Source organism: Agelaius phoeniceus, chromosome 12, assembly GCF_051311805.1.
Source record: "Agelaius phoeniceus isolate bAgePho1 chromosome 12, bAgePho1.hap1, whole genome shotgun sequence".
Taxonomy (NCBI): Eukaryota; Metazoa; Chordata; class Aves; order Passeriformes; family Icteridae; genus Agelaius; species Agelaius phoeniceus.
In genome coordinates, this window is record NC_135276.1 from 21,416,890 (window position 1) to 21,433,539 (window position 16,650).

Here is a 16,650-nt window from a genome sequence, read left to right on the forward strand (position 1 = left end):
GCCTCCCTGTGCCCACCCGTGGGCAGGAAGGGCCGGAGCCAGGCTGAGGCCACAGGTCTGTATTGGCTGCAGTAAAGCTGAGTGGGAGCCCCCAGAGCTGCGCTGGTTCTTTGCCCAGGCTCAGTCCAGCAGCTCCATCCAGCCCACGTTGGTGAAGGTGCGGGTGTCCATGCGGTCGATGTAGAGGATCCCATCCAGGTGGTCCATCTCGTGCTGGATGATCCGGGCAGCCCAGCCCACCGCCTCCCAGCTCACCGACACCCCCAGCTCGTCCACACCTGCACCCGGGGTAGCCGTGGGTTGGGGGGTGATTAGGGGAAAGAAGGGGGACCCGTGTGAGAGTGGGAGGAGATGTGAGAGAACAGGGTGACTGTGTGAGAGTGGGGGACCTGCGTGTGGCGAGATTTGTGAGAGTGCTGGGAACCCATCAGAGAATTAAGGGACCCGTGCGAGGGAGGGGCAGCTGCGGGGTCCCACCCGGGACAGGGCGGGTCGGTCCGTACCGGAGACATGGACGGCCCAGTGCCGCGGGACGTAAGCGGAGAAGCCGTGGACGCTGGCGCAGCCCTCGGGGCCGGTGACGAGGCGGGTGTCGAGGACGCGGATGGCGGGGTTGACGAGGACGCGGAGCGGGAAGGGCTCGATGCGGTGCGCTTGGCGCAGCGCCGGCGGGTACCGGGCGCAGCGGGCGGGCGGCAGCTCCGCGGCGAAGACCCTCAGCGGCACCCCGAGCTGCGGAGCGCTCAGCCCCAGGCACGGCCGGCCCCGCAGCCCGGCCGCCAGCGCCGCCGCCAGCCGCCGCAGCTCGGGGCCGCCCAGCTGCTCCGGGGACACGGCGGCGGCGGCGCCGCGCAGCACCGGGGCTCCCACCTGCACCGGGGCGGCGAACGGCGGCACGGGCGGGCCCAGCACCCGGCGCCGCAGCGCCCGCCAGTAGGAGCGCTCCCGCCGGTCCCAGCCCGCCGCGTGTTCGCAGGCGCGGGCCGGGAGCAGCGGGAGCCCCGGCAGGGCCCGTCCCGGCAGGGCCCGTCCCGCCGCCGCCGCCACCGCCATGGCGCACCGCGTGCGCGCGCACCCGCCCCGCCGCAGCGCCCCCTGGCGGCTCCCGCGGGGACACCGGGGGCCGCAGCCCCGCTACTCCGTGGGCACCGGGGCACCCGGCAGCGCAGCCTCCCCGGAGGGGCTCTCCGCGGGCTCGGTGGGCACGGCCGCGTGTTCCCCCTCCGGGTCCGAGGCGGTCTCCGGGGACGGCTCCTCCTCGCCCGGTGCCGGCGGAAGGAGGAAAGCCAGCGGCTCCCTGAGAGCGGCCATGTCGATGCGGCCCAGGCGGCCGAAACGCTGCAGCTGCGTGGGGGGGACACCTTGGGGATGGGGAGAGAGGGGTCAGGGGCTCTGTGGGCAACGAGACCCCACGGAGAGGGCAAGAGCAGGACAGGGCCCGCTCAGTGCCAGGGGGAAGCCATGGGTGTCCCCCCCCCCACAAGGAAAACCAAACCCTGAGATCTCACCCAGTGCCTGTGCAATCTGTGCTGGAGGGAAAAGCACTTGGAGGCAGCGGTTCAGGTAAGGCAGCAGGTCCTCCAGGAAGGCTGTGCAAAACTGGGTAAAGAGCTCCTGCTCCCGCCCACTAAAAGCCGCCTCCTCAGCACGGTGGAAGGCCAGGATGGTTTTGGTCACCTGGGGAGAGAGAGAGAGGCAGACGGGTTACCTGATGACAGTCATGTACCCAGGTGGGTAAGGAGGCCAATGGCACTTGGCTTGTACCAGCAGCAGCATGGCCACAGGCCCAGGGCAGCACCCATCTCCCTGTGCTGGGCATTAGTGATGCCACACCTGGAATCCTGGGGTCAGTTCTGGGACACTCCAAGATACACTTTGTGGGGCTGGAGTGTGTCCAGGGAAGGGAACAGAGCTGGAGAAGGAGCTGAAGCACAAGGAGCAGCTGGGGGGGAGTTACCATGGAGAAAAAGAGGCTTGAGAGAGATGTTTTCATCCTCTACTACTCCCTGACAGGAGGGGCAGCCGGGGTGGGGCTGGGCTCTGCTCCCAAAGTACAAGGGACAGGACAAGAAGAAATAGCTTCAAGTTGTACCACAGGAAGTTTAAGCTGGATATTAGGAAAATTTCTTCAGGAGAACTGTCCAGCCCTGGCACAGGGCAGTGGTGAAATCCCCATCCCTGGGGAGATTTAACAGCTGTGGCACTTGAGGACATGGGTTAGGGGTGGCCTTGGCAGTGCAGGGGGAATGGTTGGACTGGATGATCTCAGAGCTTTCCCAACCCTTCAGAACAAACCTGGCCCATGATCTCCCAGGACAAGTCCCAGCTCCATCCCCAGACTCACCTCACCAAGGGCACTGTCCAGGCAGGCAGTGACATCCTGTGCCAGGGCGATGGGGCAGCAGAGCCGCAGGTCATTGAAGGCCACGAGGAGCCCGTTGAGGAAGCAGGCAAGGGGTGGGAAGTCCAGCAGCACCATGGGGGGCTGCAGCGTCCCAGGCTGGGCTGTGGGCACCGGCACTCCTGCACCACCCCCCAGCGCGGCCGGAGCCGAGATCAGCGTGTAGGAATTCATCTCCTCCCGGAATTTCTCCAACGCCTCCTCCACCGCCTTGCTGAAGGCGTCGGCGGCCACGCGCTGGAAGAGGGGAGCCAGCTGCCCGCGGAAATCCACGCCCACCCTGCTGAAGGACAGCCCAAAGTACATGCACTGCCCCAGCAGCGAGTCCAGCCGGCCGCCCACGCCGCGCTCCAGGTCGCGCCGCAGCGTGCGCAGGAACTCGGAGACCTTCTGCAGCACCCAGCTGTGGAAGATGGCCCCCTCGCCCGGCGCCGCCGCCTCGGCCGGCACCAGCGGCTCCTCATCCGAGAAGATGGCGCGGTACTGGGTGACGATGTCGAACAGGTGCACGCGGCAGGCCTCGATGGTCTTGGTGATGTGCACGTAGGGGTCGTGGTCGGGGATGGAGGCCTGCATGGAGCGCAGCCAGGCGTCCCGTGCCTGCAGGAACTTGACGCGCAGCTCGGCCTCGGTGAGCACGTCCATGCGGCGCAGGAAGCCGATGACACGCAGGCAGGCGGGCAGCGGGATGTTGGTGCGCAGCTGCTGGATCAGCTGGTTCAGCATCAGCTGCGCCGACTGGCGCACCTCGTCCACGATGCCCTGGGGAACACAGAGCCTTCAGGCAGGTACAGACACGGGGCAGCGTGGGGGTCACCTGGAGCACAGGGTGGGATAACACGGGGTTCAGTCACGGGGCAAAGACAGCGCAGGGCTCACCTGGATAACGGGGATGCTGCTGTGCTTCCTCTCCAGCCTGCGCACGTAGGCTGTGAGCTCCAGCGCCTCCTCGTAGTAGCCGTTCCGGACACAGGTGTCCATGAGCTGCGGGATCTCCAGGATCTCCAGGATCTCCGTGTGCCGGTTCAGGGTCAGGCTGTTCATGCGCCGGCTGCAGGCGATGGCCTCGGCATCGCGCATGAAGGTCCTGCGGGCCGGGATGGCATCAGCGGAGAGCCCTCCCTGCAGCGGGTGGGTCCGACCCTCTCACCCGCACCGGCCGCTCCCAGCCGGCCCGACCCTCAGTGGGCTCCGCACCTCTCGGTCCCCAGCCCAGCCCATCCCCGGCCCTTGCCCGCCGCTCCTCGTGCCCGGTACCCGTCCCGCACCGGCAGGCGTCCTGCAGCGCGGGCAGCCGCTCCAGCAGGCTGCCGAGCCGGCTCTCGATGCCGCCGAAGCCGCGGCCGGCGCGGCCGGTGCACTCGGCGGAGCGGATGAAGGCTCGGTAGTGCTCGAAGGCCAGGCGGCGCGTCTCGGCCCCGACCCGCGCCCGCTCCGCCGCCAACCGCGCCGGCTCCCGGCCCAGCTCCGCCAGCCCCAGCGCCGCCAGCTCCGACACATAAGCGGCGAGCTCGGGGCCGCCGGGCGCCGCCGGGCCGCGCAGCCAGGCCAGCAGCCGCGCCTCCTCCGCCGCCGCCGCCGCCATCGCCGCGGCCGCCGCGTCACCTCCGGACCCGCCGGTTCCGGGTCCGTCACTTCCGCTACCGCCGGGTCCGGTCCGGGCACTTCCGGCCCCGGCGGCCTCGCGTGCGCGGCGCGGTGCGGGAGATGCGGCCGCTGACGGAGGCGGAGACGCGGGCGGTGTTCGAGAAGCTCGGGAAATAGTGAGGGGCCGGGACCGAGGGGACCGGGAGGGATGGGCACCGGGAATCGGGCGAGACCGGGCATGGAGAAGGGATGGGCACCGGGAATCGGGCGAGACCGGGCATGGAGAAGGGATGGGCACCGGGAGGGCTGGGCCGGCTGGATCCGGGGAACGGGGAGACCAAAGGGACCGAGGGGGTGGTATCACCGGGGATCGGGCGGCGGAGCGGGAGGCCGGGCCCCGGCGGTCCCGCGGCAGGAGGGCCCGGGCCGGGCCGGGCTCACGGGTCTGTCCTGCAGCATCGGGGAGAACATCCAGCTGCTGGTGGACCGGCCCGATGGCACCTACTGCTTCCGCCTGCACCGGGACCGCGTGTACTACCTGAGGTGAGTGCCGGGCGGGGCGGGGAGCGGGCGGTGCCGGTGCGGCCCGGCCGTGCCCAGCACTGCCCCGCTCGGGGTGATGCCTGGCCGAGCCCAGCACTGCCCCACTCCCGCAGTGAGAAGCTGCTGAAGCTGGCAGCCAGCGTGCCCCGGGAGAGCCTGGTGGCGCCGGGCACCTGCTTCGGGAAGTTCACCAAGTCCCAGAAGTTCCGGCTGAGCGTCACGGCCCTGGACTTCCTCGCGCCCTACGCCAAGGTGGGTCCCGGCCTGGAGCGGCCCCTCACAGCCCCATGGCCCTCACAGCCCCAAGCGGCCCTTTCCCATCCTGCGGCCCCTCACAGCCCCTCACAGTCCCATGGCCCGAGCAGCCCCTCACAGCCCCTCACAGTCCCATGGCCCGAGCAGCCCCTCACAGCCCCAAGCAGCCCCATGGCCCTCACAGCCCCGACCGGCTCTTGCCCACCCTGTGGTCCCTCACAGCCCTGCCCCTCTCCGCAGTACAAGGTGTGGGTGAAGCCGGGCTCCGAGCAGTCCTTCCTCTACGGGAACCACGTGCTGAAGTCGGGGCTGGGCCGCATCACGGAGAGCACGGCGCAGTACCAGGGTGTGGTGGTGTACTCCATGGCCGACGTCCCACTGGTGAGCACCTGGGCCCTGCCGGGGCTGAGGAGGGATAGGGGATGGGAGACCCTCCCTCATGTCCCCTTCACCCCCAGGGTTTTGGGGTGGCCGCCAAGTCCACGCAGGAGTGCCGCAAGGTTGACCCCCTGGCCATCGTGGTGTTCCACCAAGCTGACGTTGGGGAGTACGTGCGGAATGAGGACACGCTGACGTGAGGGACCCTTGGGGACCCCCAGGGACCCTCGTACTCTGTCTGTGAGTGCTCCGGGCTGGCATGGACTTTGTCCTGGACCGTGGGTATGGGAAGCCCACCCAGAATGGGAGGGAAGTGTGGGGAGCTGCCAGCACAAAGCCCCAGAGCCCTCAGGGGCTATGCTATGCTATGCTGCCACCATAGCAGGACGGGCCCTGGCCCCAGCCCTGTCACATAAAGCCTGATCCTTTTTTCAGTGCCTGTTGTCTGGTGTTGAGGTCCAGGGGGAGTCAGTCCTCGCTCCTCCTGTGGGGAATGTGACACACTGGGGCATGTTTGGAGGGACTGATGAGGTTGGGGCGAGCCTCAGAATGAATATGAGCTTCAGGGGAGGGAGGGAGGGGGCAGCAGCTTCTAGTCTCACAGAGGCTGGATGGCTTTAGCAGGCAGCAGTTGTTCCCCGGCCTCTGCCAAGGGTTCCTTTATTGGGAGTTAGGTAGAAAAGGCCCATTAAGACACAGTGGGTAGGTATGTGACAAACCCACACAGCACACAGAACTCAGGTGACAGTGTGGCCTTTGATTTTCTCGGGGTGATGCCAGGGCCAGAGCTGAGGCAGGAGCAGGGGAAACTCTCCAGCCTCCTCCTGGAAGCAGAATCCAGCCTTTGCTCCTGCTCTGTGGTGGGACAGTGGCAGCCAGGTGAGCTGGCTCTGCAGGGCGGTCCCTGCCCTGCTCTAGCACCTCTGGCTGCCCGAGGTTTGCGCATGAAAGAGGCGCTTGAGGAAGCAGAGCTGCAGCACCCCAGAGAGGACAATGACACAGCTCTGGGCCATGGACCACCAGTTGATATAGTTGTAGTTGGACTCCAGGAGGAAGGAGTCAGCCCATTTCCTCATCCGGGCAAAGTTGTAGAAGCGCCACATGTGGAAGGTGTGCATGTGCAGCTTCTGGATGCTCGCCTGCAGGAGAGGCAAAGCTGTGCTCAGAGCTGCCCCTGGGGCTCAGTGCTGCAGCTCAGCCCGAGCAAAGGCCCTGCTCAGTGGGCAGGACATGCCCATCCCTGCTCTGCTGGGACACCCTGACCCTCACCCCAATTGCCTCCAGGGTGTCGTTCAGCTCCTTCCTCTCAGCTGGCTGCTTGTGCTCCATGTTGAAGTCATCATAGTACACACCAAAGTTGAGATACACCTGCATTAAGCCAAAGTGGTTTTGGTGGTTGTCCAGGCAGAGCTGGTAGAAACCTGCAGAGGGAAGGGGGCAGTTGGTCCCTGGTGGAAGGGCCCCAGGCAGACACATCCCGAGCGCTCAGCCCAAGCCCCCGCAGGAGCAATCACTGCTCTGGGAAGCCCTGGTTGGGTGGGCTCAGAGCTGCTGCAGGGGCTGGGGCTCACCTGTGTCCTTGGTGAGGAAGTTGATCTGTCCTCGCACGTCCTGGGACACTCCGAGCTGGAAGCCATTGGGGTCACTCGCTGTCACCAGGATGCTCCTGCTGTTGCCAATCCCCGTCGCCCGCTGGACCTGGAGGCAGGGAACACCCGAGGGGGATCCGTGGGTCCTGTTGTGTGGGGATGGAGCTGTGCCAAGCCCTGAGGACGTGTTCCTGTGGGGCTGCTCTGCCAAGCACAGAGCTGGGGGAAGGCTGCCACTGCCAGGCACAGCCATGCCCTGGCTCTCCTTCAGCCAGCCCAGTGTAAACAGGAGATGAAAGTGCTGAAGTTTCCCTGGGAAGGGGACAGAGCTCAGGGACTTGCTGTGCCAGCACCTTCAGCTGTGCCACAGCCTCTGGCCAGGCAGTGAAGGGCAGAGCTTCCAACAATGCCAGAGCTCCCAGCACCACTTCATGGGCTTAAACCAGGTAGTTTAAAAAATGCATGGGATTGATGATGGATAGGGATTAGGGTGGTTATATTTGGAAGATTCTCTTTCCTGTGAAAGTGAGGAGGCTCTTGCACAGGGTGCCTAGAGCAGCTGTGGCTGCCCCATCCCTGCAATTGTCAACCCTCAGGCTGGACAGGGCTTGGAGCAATCTAGGAGAGTGGAGGGCATCCCTACCCATGGCAGAGGATGGAAGGAGCTTTAAGATCCCTCCAACCCAAACAATTCCACAATACTGCCTTAGGAAAGGCACAGTCCCTGAGATGCCATGTGCCACAGGACCAGCACGGGGTGGATCCAGCCCAGCCTTTTTCTGTCTGTGTCAGCCATGTCCCAGGACAGGTCCCCATCACCCACCTCGTAGCTGAAGTAGAAGTTTCCTCCCTGGTGTGAGAACTGCCAGAAGCACTCGGCCGTGCCGGCGGGGATGACGATGGCGAAGTCGTAGCGGTCGGCGCCGCGGAACAGCGGCTCCTGGCTGGAGCCACCGCTCAGGGGCTCTGTCCTGGGGCAGCCAGCGGGGCCCAGCAGAGCCAGGAGCAGCAGCAGCAGCATCCTCCTGCTCCCCGGGGCTGCAGCACTGGCTCCCCACGCAGGGCAGGGCAGGGCAGGGCAGTGTGAGGCACAGGGTAATCATTAACCACAGCACGGCCACCGCGGCTCAAGGTGATCTGTGTGAGCTGCAGCTCGGACACCTGCACTGCCAGGGCAGGAGCCTGCCCTGGACAAGGCAAGAACAGGACACAGCTCCTGCCAACAGGGCACCACCAACTGGCATTGCCCCTCCCTGGCCAGCAGTGACTCACATCTCTGACCTGGTGCTCCTGTGCCCAGGGCTCTCAAGGGAAGGGATTTATGGAAGGGGAGGAAAATGCATGGCCACAGCCAGGGGACAAGGGACACTCAGTGCAGCACCTGCAGCTGAAGGACAGAGGGGGAAGCAGCTGGTCCTAGACAAGACTTCTCCCAGCCCTGGCTTGGCTGAACAGCAGCCAAGAGAAACTTAGAAACTAAATTTAGCGAGTGCCCCTGTATCACACCCCTGACCTAACCCAGAAACTCCTGTTTCCCATGTACACCAGCATGTCACAGCTCCAGGGCAGTGCTGCTCCCGACCCAGCACTCCCAGAGGGCAAGGGAGAGCCCCACATTCTGTGTCCTTCTGCTGCATTTCCACCCACGAGGCAGATATTCACACTTTTACAACTCCTGCTATTAAACAAAAAAGGATCTTTATTTTACAAATGACTGTTCCAGCTTTGGCACTTGAAGGCAGGAACATGTGGCACCCTTGGAGCTCATACACAGCGAGGGTATTGCCAGGAAAAGTTCAAAGAAAACATGACAAAAGTCAGACAAAACTAAAAATTTTAGCATGGAAACAACAAACAGTTCCAAGTACTGTAACACAAAGTAATTTTAGCTTTTTAAAGCCTCAGAGCTGGAAGGAAGGAATTTCTCCTCACACATTAGTCCCCATTAATGGGGAAAAAACACCCCCAAAAAAACCAAGTAGATCCTCTTGCCTGGATCTCTTCCCCACAGAAGTGCTGGGACTCAGTGCTGCCTGTTCCACAAGGGAGTGATGGCAAACAGCTGAAACAAGTGATTCAGTGAACAGACAATAAACACAAAAATAGTCACCTATGAGATCATCCTCTGCTCACACCTGAGCAGAGCAAACAGCTGGGATTCATTCCAGAGGCTGCGGTGGCCAGGTGGACAAGAAGTCTCAATCTAGATTCATGCTGAGAGGCTGCACAGCCCCTGCCATGTGCAGCACGCTGATCTTTGCAGATCCAGCTGGAGCACAAAGCTCCTGGGTTCCTCTCTGCCATGGGTTTGGTGTCAGAGGGACTTCCCACGCTGGCACAGACTGCACTCTGCTCCAGCTTCCAAAAAACAAACAGGTCCAAAAACCAAAAGAAAGTCCCGTGGCTCCCAACTTCAGAGCATTCCCAGTTTCTTCATGGTCCGCCAGCGGTCCTTGATCATCACGGACGTGCGGTTCCTGAAGGGGAACTTCAGGCAGATGGTTTTCCACCTCCCTTCCCCGTACTTCTTCACCCCTTCCTTGATCCACTCGCTCTCCTCCATGGTCCATTTCTGCAAAGAGCAAGGAAGCAGCTGCATGGCAGGGAGCCTGCTGCCCTCATCAGCCGTGCCAGGAGCAGCAGTGAAGGCAGAAGGGTCCTGGCAGCTCACACAACACCCCAGCACTGCAGATGTGGTGCAGCAGCTGCCTTCCTATGGGCCAGGAGGAGAGGTCCTGGTGGCACCAACGTGGGACCTGCTCCTGGGTAACAGCTGCCAGATGCATGCCCCTCAGCTGGACAACAACCTCAGCATGAGGGAATTTGGCAAACCTTGCTTTAACCAAAGGCAAATTCCCAGTGCCCTGCAGGCAGGACAGGCCCAGCTCCAGCCTCTTTTATCATGGAGACTGTAGGGACACTGCCCCACTGCAGGGCCTGCTAGAAGCGCCTAAGGCTCCACGTACCTGTTTCTTGGAGCCGGAGTTGTTGGAGGCTTTGTTTTTCTCAAGTGATGCTGGAAAACAAGGGAGAGAATTACATTTCCCATAATTTGGGAGGTACAGACCTCCCTGAGAGGCTGCCTTGAGCTGTGCAGAGCACCCTGTGACAGCAATACACCCCAATCAATTCCTTTATCCCAGCCTTTCCACAGGACTTCTGGTTTCAAAATTCAGCCACCCAGGCAGCAGCAGGACCCCTGTGAGTGACCCCCTGCCAGCATTAGCACAGGTAATCCCTGCCAGGGGGATTCTCATACCTGCATTTGCAAAGAGCTCATCCTCATCACTCCAGCTGTCCTTCTCCTCTGTGCCACAGGAGCTGTTCCACCTTCCTTGGAAGGACCTGAAATCAGGTGAGGGTTTACTTTGTCTACTGGCTCAGGAGCAGGTGCAGGGCCACCAAGCAAGCAGAGCCAGCCCCTGGACATTGTATTTCTTAAGAGGTGGGAAGCAAGAGAAGGATGCTCCTACAGACTCTGGCCAGTGATGCTGAAGGTAGGAGAAGTATGGAAAAATGTGTTCCTTGTACTGGAATCACCTGCCAGAACCAGCTGCAGCACCTCACTAGCAGCAGGACCTGAATATTTTCTCCTCTTCATTAACCCATAATTAATTTTAAAGCCAAACATACGGGCAAGAGGGTTTGCTGTGCCCAGTTCCACACGGGCTGGCAGGCAAGGTCAACACTCATCTTGGGACACAGGGCCAGGGTTTGGTGCTCAGGCTACCAACACCAGCAAGACAAGTCTGGGGGCAGAGCAGACAATAGCACATGAGAGGGGCTTCATACTTCTCACTCTGGGCAGACAAGGGCTCATCAGGCAGTTTGGGAGCAGGTTTGGAGGCAGAAGAGACCACGTGCTCCTGGGAAGAGTCGGGGCACTCGCTCGACTTGCTGGACGAGCCGTCCAACTCCACGATCAGATTGCTTATGCTGAACAAGTTTTTGATGTTATGGGGTATTTCAGGAGGCTCTGAGGTCTCAGAAGCTTGATTCTCCACTTCTCTGCATCTCTTGGTTCTGTGGGATACAGAAGGAGACAGTTGCTTGGGGGAAGGCAAGTCTGTTTGGTCCAGTTGGGTGAAAAGGGCGTCCGAGTCCCCGGAGTCCGACAGGATCTTGAAAGCTTCTCTCAGAACAGAAATCCCACACGAGGTTACAGCTCCAGGGGGCTGCCTATAAAATAAACACAACCAGGAGGGTTGTAGGGAAACTGCCAAGGGAGCTCTGCTGCCCCAAAATGCAGCCTTGCCTGCCACTTGGCATCCCCAACTCCTGGCCCTGCAGTGCGAATCCATGGAAGAGGGCATTCCCAACCCTCCAGCACTGCCTCCCACAGAGCACAGTGCCCCAGGTGTGAAGAACACACCTTCCTGCTCCACCAGAGCAGCCACTGCCCCTCCCTGTCACTGCAGCACTTCCTGTCAGCAACTGACCCAAACTCAACACCTTCCCCAGGATCCACCTCTGGGCTGGCCTGGGCAGGCATTTGGGGAATTAGGAGCTGCCTGGACACAGGGGATTACCCCTTGGAAGAGACCTTGAGGCCAACTGCATCCACAATCTAGAGCCAGACTGCTGTGCCCACCTTGGTGATTCCCTGGTGGACACCCTGGGGGTTTCTGGGGCTGCTGCTGGTTCTTTAGCTACTTCCATGGGCTCTGGAGTGCCCTTCAGGATATCATATGCTGCTGGTAAGTGTTCAGGTGTGGCTGCTGGATCAGTGGCTACTTCCATAGGTTCCACAGCTGCTGCAGAGCCACCAGCTTCTTCCATCATCTCTGGAGCTGCTGTGGGACCAGCTGCCCTTTTTGCAGGGCTGGCAGCTCCCTCCAGGTCTTCTGCTGCTCCTGCAAGCTCTGGAGCTCTGGCTGGGCCCTCTGCCCTTGCCAAGGCCTCTGGAGAGTTGGTTGGGCCCTCTACCCTTGCTGGGGCCTCTGGAGCTGCTGCCTGGTCCCTCAGCCCATCTGCAGACTCAGAGGTCCCCAGCGAGGATTTTGCTTTGCTGGCGTGCTCCGAGTCCAAAGTCTTTTTCAATAACTGAAAACAGAAAAGGCACAGCACATTACAGACACGATTCCTCATGCTCCCATTCAATTTTATCCCCTCCCAAAGGCGTTCCATGGATGGAACAGCTTCTCTGACCATATAAACCCCATAGGAAGGGGCTGGATTTAGAGTTCTGCAGGGCACGCACCGTCAGCAGCGCCGGCTCCGAGTCGTCCATGTAGCCCCTCAGGAACTCAAAGATGCTCTGCTGGAACTCCTCGTAAGAGAAGTTTTTGACCTTTGGATGAGAGGGATTCTTCTCCCGGATCACAGCCAGCCACTCGTTTTTCTTCTTCTGGAGAAGGATTCATAGGATCAGGTGAGAACTCTCTGGGCAGGGACAGGGCAATCAGTGCCAGCCACAGCGAGGGTGTGGGCAAGGACTGGGCCTCTCCTGCTTGGCATTCTCCAGGCACAACCAGTTAACACTGAAATGAGGCTGGGAAAAGGCCAGAGGAACGGGACAGCAACCAAGGAGCAGCAGAACCACCTTATTTCAGGAATTCTCCTTGCCTGCAGTGCCCAAGATCCCTACTGCCTGCAGGAACAGGAATGGGGACTCCTGCTGCTCCCAGAACCTGCTGGGAAGCTGAGCTGGAGGCTCATCAAGGGATAAATGGTGATGTCTGGAAGGCCCACGAAGGTGTGTGAGGAAAGCTGAGTGACAGAGGGGGCTCCAAGGTGCCAACCCAAACATGCAGCACCGAGGGACCAGCACTCCAGAAGGATTGTTTCCATTTTGGCCTCCTCAGCCCAAACCTCCCAGGACACATCAGACCCCCTCTGGACACACCAGCAGCTCCCATTTCATCCCAGCACGGACTCACTTGGTTCCTGGGCTCCTTCCCCATGTGCTTCTTGACGATATCAGAAGCCTTTTCAAACTCCTTGTTTCTGATACAAACAACAATAGCCTGCAGAGGACAACAAGGACAGACTGAAGCAGAGCACAGGAGCAGCTCAGTGCCAGCTGCACTCAGAACTCCCATCACTGCAGGTATGAGCTTGCAGACAATGAGGGAACCCCACACGTGAGGCAGCTCCCACCAGCACCCACACGAGGCAAAAGCTGCACCACATATTTACTGAGAAAGGAAAAGATCTTACAGCTTCCTTCACCATTTTCTGCACCGCCTCCATCGTCCTATCTGCCACAGAGAACTCCTCACGGATGAAGTCCAGGACCAGCATGGCCGACTCCAGGGGGGTCAGCTCTGACTCCTTGTCAAAGGTGCAATCTGTAAGAATTGGCATCCATACATTTGGGGAGGGGTCACGGTGCTTCCCTGCAGAGAGCTGGTTATTCACCTGCACGGGGGCAGCCATCCACCCCGCAGGTGTGCCACAAAACCCCACAGCCGGGCTGAGGCACTACCAAGTGTCTGAACTGCAATTCCTGCCCCCCAGCAGCCACGGGAAACTCAGGAGGCAGCACTGGAGGCAGTCCCAGGTGCCCAGCCCTGAATCAGGGCAGCATTTTGGAAGCCCTGAGGCAAAGCAGAGTCACCAGGCCGTTGGGTTTGCCAGCCCCGGATGCTGCTCTCAGCCCCCCAGACAGACAGACAGACAGGAGGAGCCACCCCTCACCCGGGGGGACCGGCACGGCTCCAGCCCAGGGCCCGGCTCTGTGCAGGGACACAGCTCCGGGAGCTGCGGGGACACGGACACAGGACAGGGGAAGCAGAGCGGGCTGCAACGCAGCACCGGGGCTGCGCAGAGCCCGCAGGAGAGGCCGGGCGCCTACCGAGGTTCTCGCCCTCCTCGACCCGCGACAGCAGCTGCATGATGCGGAGCATCTGGGCCATGTCCGGCTCCCGGTCCAGCGGCCGCACGAGCAGCGCTGTGGGACAAACGGCTGGTCAGGGCTGCAGCCCGCTCTGGGCGCCGCCGCCCCCGGCCCGGCCCCGCGGCCCCCGGCCCGGCCCCGCGCACCCTGCATGATGTCGCGGAACTGGCGGAAATCTCGGTTGCGCCCGGAGCGGTAGGCCTCTATGGCCCGGTGGAAGTAGAACTGCAGGACCCAGCGGTTTACGGTCTTCTCAGGGAGCGCCGCCATCCCGGCCCGGTCAGGCTCGGGGTCGCGGTCTCCCTCGGTGTCCCGGTCCCGGTCCCGCTCCCGCCGCGTCGGCCGCCGCGTCGCCATCCCGCCAGGCCCCAGCGCGCCGGAAGTGACGACACCAACACAGCACCACAGGACCCTCGGCGCGCGGCCTTATCTAGCGGGCTCCTCGCCTACAGCTCCCAACGCGCATCGCGCCAATTCCGCCACGCCTACAGCTCCCGACGCGCACCGCGCCAATTCCGCCACGCCTACAGCTCCCGGCGTGCACCGCGCCAATTCCGCCGCGCCTACAGCTTCCGGCGTGCACCGCGCCAACTCCGCCACGCCTACAGCTCCCGGCGTGCACCGCGCCAAAGCCGCCGCTAAGCGTTGTCGCCGTCTGGCGGCCGGGAGGAGAATGGCGGGCCCCGGCGGGAAGGGCAGCGGGAGCGGCGCGGGCGGGGGCAGAGCCCGGGACACAGCCCGGGACACAGCCGGTGCCTGCGGGCTCAGGGTCGGCCCGCTGCCCGTCCCACGGCACCCACAGCAGCGAAACGCCCACCTGTAAGTGCTGAGACCCCTGAGCGAGTGTGTCACCTGAGCAGGCCTGGGTGTGTTAAACTCGTGTCACCCGGAGCTGGCAGTGCGGCCCTGCCTGTGCACGCACGGGTTTTTGCCTTTTTTTGGTCTTCCAAACAAACCCCGCTCTCCTGTGCTCTGTGCTCCAGCCTCCTGCCGATCCCCCTCGCCTGGAACAGCAAACCGAGACCCTGGGCAGGATTTTGGGGCATGGGTTGTCCCACAGTCACTCAGACCGGGGTAATGAATTCCAAGTCCTGTCTTCCCAGCGAGCTCCCTAATTCCCAAGCAGAAGTGGTTCCTGGAGGCGAAGGCACTGGGAGCTGATCCTTGGGATCATGGGGTGTCTCCTCGGCCCAGGGGACATTCCTGACTCTGTCCTGGAGGCTCTCTCACCTGAGATGGAAAAGCACGTGAAAATTCCTCTGGCATGAGGTGATCTGGGATCCTCCCTTCCCTCTGCCCCAGGCCAGGACAGGAGGAAACACACATGGGAAAAAATCCGCGTGTCAGATGGAAAACAGAAAAACTGGGAGGGATATTTATTGGCAAACAAAGGAAGATAAAAATAATCTGTGTGAGGCAGAAGGGTCACCTGGGGCGGGGGGACTGCCCTGGGGAGCAGGGTGGGAGCAGGACACGCTTGGAATGCCCTGAAGGATGCGACATCCCTAGGGACAGTTGAGACCAGTCCTGCCCCAGCCCTTCAGAGGCTGCCTTTGCTATCCTGGGCAGAAAATCCCGTGGGTTCCAGGGAGCTCTGTGATCCACACGGCTCCATCACATGTGCCACCACTTCAGCAGATCCCACTGGCCCTGCACAAGTTTAGGATTTTGAGTAATTTCACTCATTTTTACACAAAGGTCAGGAAAGAGAGTCCTGAAGTTGTTTCCCAAGGGAAGCAAAGTGAGATTCCTCTATGAGACAACAGGACAAAGCCACTCGAGAACCACCTGCCTTGGCCAAGCCAGGTCTCACTTGAGAAAACTCCCCATGCCTCCTTTTTCTGCCTCCTGTCCGTGTCCCTCTGGGCTGCCATCTCCTCCTCCAGTGCCCTCTGGGGAAGGTGTCACCCTTTTGGATGTTCAGGAGATCACCTGCCATCCTACCTGGCAGATTTGAGATCCCAAGGTCTCTGCAGTTCCTGGCAGGGTTTGGATGAGGTGGTGGCATGAGAGATGTCACAAGAGCAGAGCTGGAGAAGGTGACAATTCCTGACGTGTTTCTGGAGCTGGGGAGGGCACAGCATTGGCACCCCAATCCAGGCTTCCCTCCCTCACCACTTCAGGGTCTGCCTTAGCCAGCAGTGTGTTAACAGCACCCAGGACTGGAAAACAAGCCTGGAATGGTGAATTCCAGAGAAAATACAAAAATGAACCCACTGCTTTGCTCCCTGAATCATCTCCAATAAACAAAGAGGAAGCAGGGATGATGGAAGCAGGACCAGGAATGGCAGTGGCCTCAGTTTCTAGTTTCACTGAGTCCTCCTGTGGTGTCACCATCAGTTTTTCAGGAAAAGCTTTGGAGTTCCACGTGCCAAACAAAGCACTGGGCAGGAAGGCACAAATTGCAGCCGCGCTTGTACGCTGGAGCCTCCCCTCACTGATTTATGGCTTTTGATGAAGTGATTACAGATGAAAGAAAATATTCCAGGGAACAGGATCTGCATGTGGCCGTGGTCTCGTGCCTGTCACATCCTTCTGGAGGAGTTAGAGCAGGAAACAGAACAGGAAAAGCACCAGGGTCCCTGGTCAGCAGGCTCTGTGCTGGAGCACCAGACAGGACAGCAGCTCCCACAGCAGCCGTGGCTGCCCTGCATCCCTGGCAGTGCCCAAGGCCAGGCTGGACACTGGGGCTGGGAGCACCTGGGACAGTGGGGGGTGTCCCTGCCATGGCAGGGGTGGCACTGGGGGAGCTCTAAGGTCCCTTCCAGGACCATTCTGGCCTTAGAAAAGCAGTGGAGCAATGGAACAGGGGACAAGGGAAATGTGGAGGAGGGTCATGAGATTTCTTTGAAAACCCACAGAGAAACCCTCCGGGCATGAGGGATGGAGAGGAGGAAGCACAAAGGCTCTTACTAAGAAACCCATGAAGTAGATTACAGAAACTCTGAACCAATCTGAGCAAAGGTAACTCATCCCATTGGAACTGGGCTGGATCTAGAAGGAAAGGGAAGGATCTAGAAGGAAAGACATTGGTTTGGAGAGGTGCCAAGAGTGGGGCT

General features: G+C 61.2%; 5 protein-coding genes across 7 annotated transcripts; 1 reads left to right on the top strand and 4 right to left on the bottom strand.

Annotated features, from left to right (window-relative positions):
- Window positions 1-44: 44 nt before the first annotated feature.
- Window positions 45-1,053, bottom strand: PDF (peptide deformylase, mitochondrial). The gene has a single exon (XM_077184954.1). It carries the CDS (start codon window positions 1,051-1,053, stop codon window positions 436-438), a length of 618 nt encoding a protein of 205 aa, XP_077041069.1. The 3' UTR covers window positions 45-435.
- COG8 (component of oligomeric golgi complex 8) lies at window positions 45-4,011 on the bottom strand. 2 transcript variants are annotated; one of them, XM_077184953.1, is made up of 5 exons: window positions 3,670-4,011; window positions 3,281-3,488; window positions 2,345-3,163; window positions 1,509-1,677; window positions 45-278 (listed from the first exon to the last, which is right to left on the bottom strand). In XM_077184953.1, exons 1-5 carry the CDS (start codon window positions 3,984-3,986, stop codon window positions 121-123), a joined length of 1,671 nt encoding a protein of 556 aa, XP_077041068.1. In that variant the 5' UTR covers window positions 3,987-4,011; the 3' UTR covers window positions 45-120. The 2 variants fall into 2 exon arrangements, with proteins under 2 accessions (XP_077041068.1, XP_054497015.2); XM_054641040.2 differs by lacking the exon at window positions 45-278 and adding an exon at window positions 1,135-1,361.
- Window positions 4,012-5,601, top strand: NIP7 (nucleolar pre-rRNA processing protein NIP7). The gene is made up of 5 exons (XM_054640852.2): window positions 4,012-4,164; window positions 4,445-4,531; window positions 4,645-4,783; window positions 5,027-5,167; window positions 5,245-5,601. Exons 1-5 carry the CDS (start codon window positions 4,109-4,111, stop codon window positions 5,362-5,364), a joined length of 543 nt encoding a protein of 180 aa, XP_054496827.1. The 5' UTR covers window positions 4,012-4,108; the 3' UTR covers window positions 5,365-5,601.
- Window positions 5,602-5,769: 168 nt separating this feature from the next.
- Window positions 5,770-7,774, bottom strand: TMED6 (transmembrane p24 trafficking protein 6). The gene is made up of 4 exons (XM_054640992.2): window positions 7,577-7,774; window positions 6,736-6,862; window positions 6,434-6,585; window positions 5,770-6,303 (listed from the first exon to the last, which is right to left on the bottom strand). Exons 1-4 carry the CDS (start codon window positions 7,772-7,774, stop codon window positions 6,079-6,081), a joined length of 702 nt encoding a protein of 233 aa, XP_054496967.1. The 3' UTR covers window positions 5,770-6,078.
- A 655-nt stretch (window positions 7,775-8,429) lies between these two features.
- Window positions 8,430-13,996, bottom strand: TERF2 (telomeric repeat binding factor 2). 2 transcript variants are annotated; one of them, XM_054640601.2, is made up of 10 exons: window positions 13,738-13,996; window positions 13,550-13,645; window positions 12,913-13,043; window positions 12,633-12,719; window positions 11,954-12,100; window positions 11,345-11,796; window positions 10,546-10,932; window positions 10,013-10,098; window positions 9,720-9,769; window positions 8,430-9,325 (listed from the first exon to the last, which is right to left on the bottom strand). In XM_054640601.2, exons 1-10 carry the CDS (start codon window positions 13,946-13,948, stop codon window positions 9,167-9,169), a joined length of 1,806 nt encoding a protein of 601 aa, XP_054496576.2. In that variant the 5' UTR covers window positions 13,949-13,996; the 3' UTR covers window positions 8,430-9,166. The 2 variants fall into 2 exon arrangements, with proteins under 2 accessions (XP_054496576.2, XP_054496577.2); XM_054640602.2 differs by having other exon boundaries at window positions 10,546-10,776; window positions 13,738-13,995.
- Window positions 13,997-16,650: the final 2,654 nt, after the last annotated feature.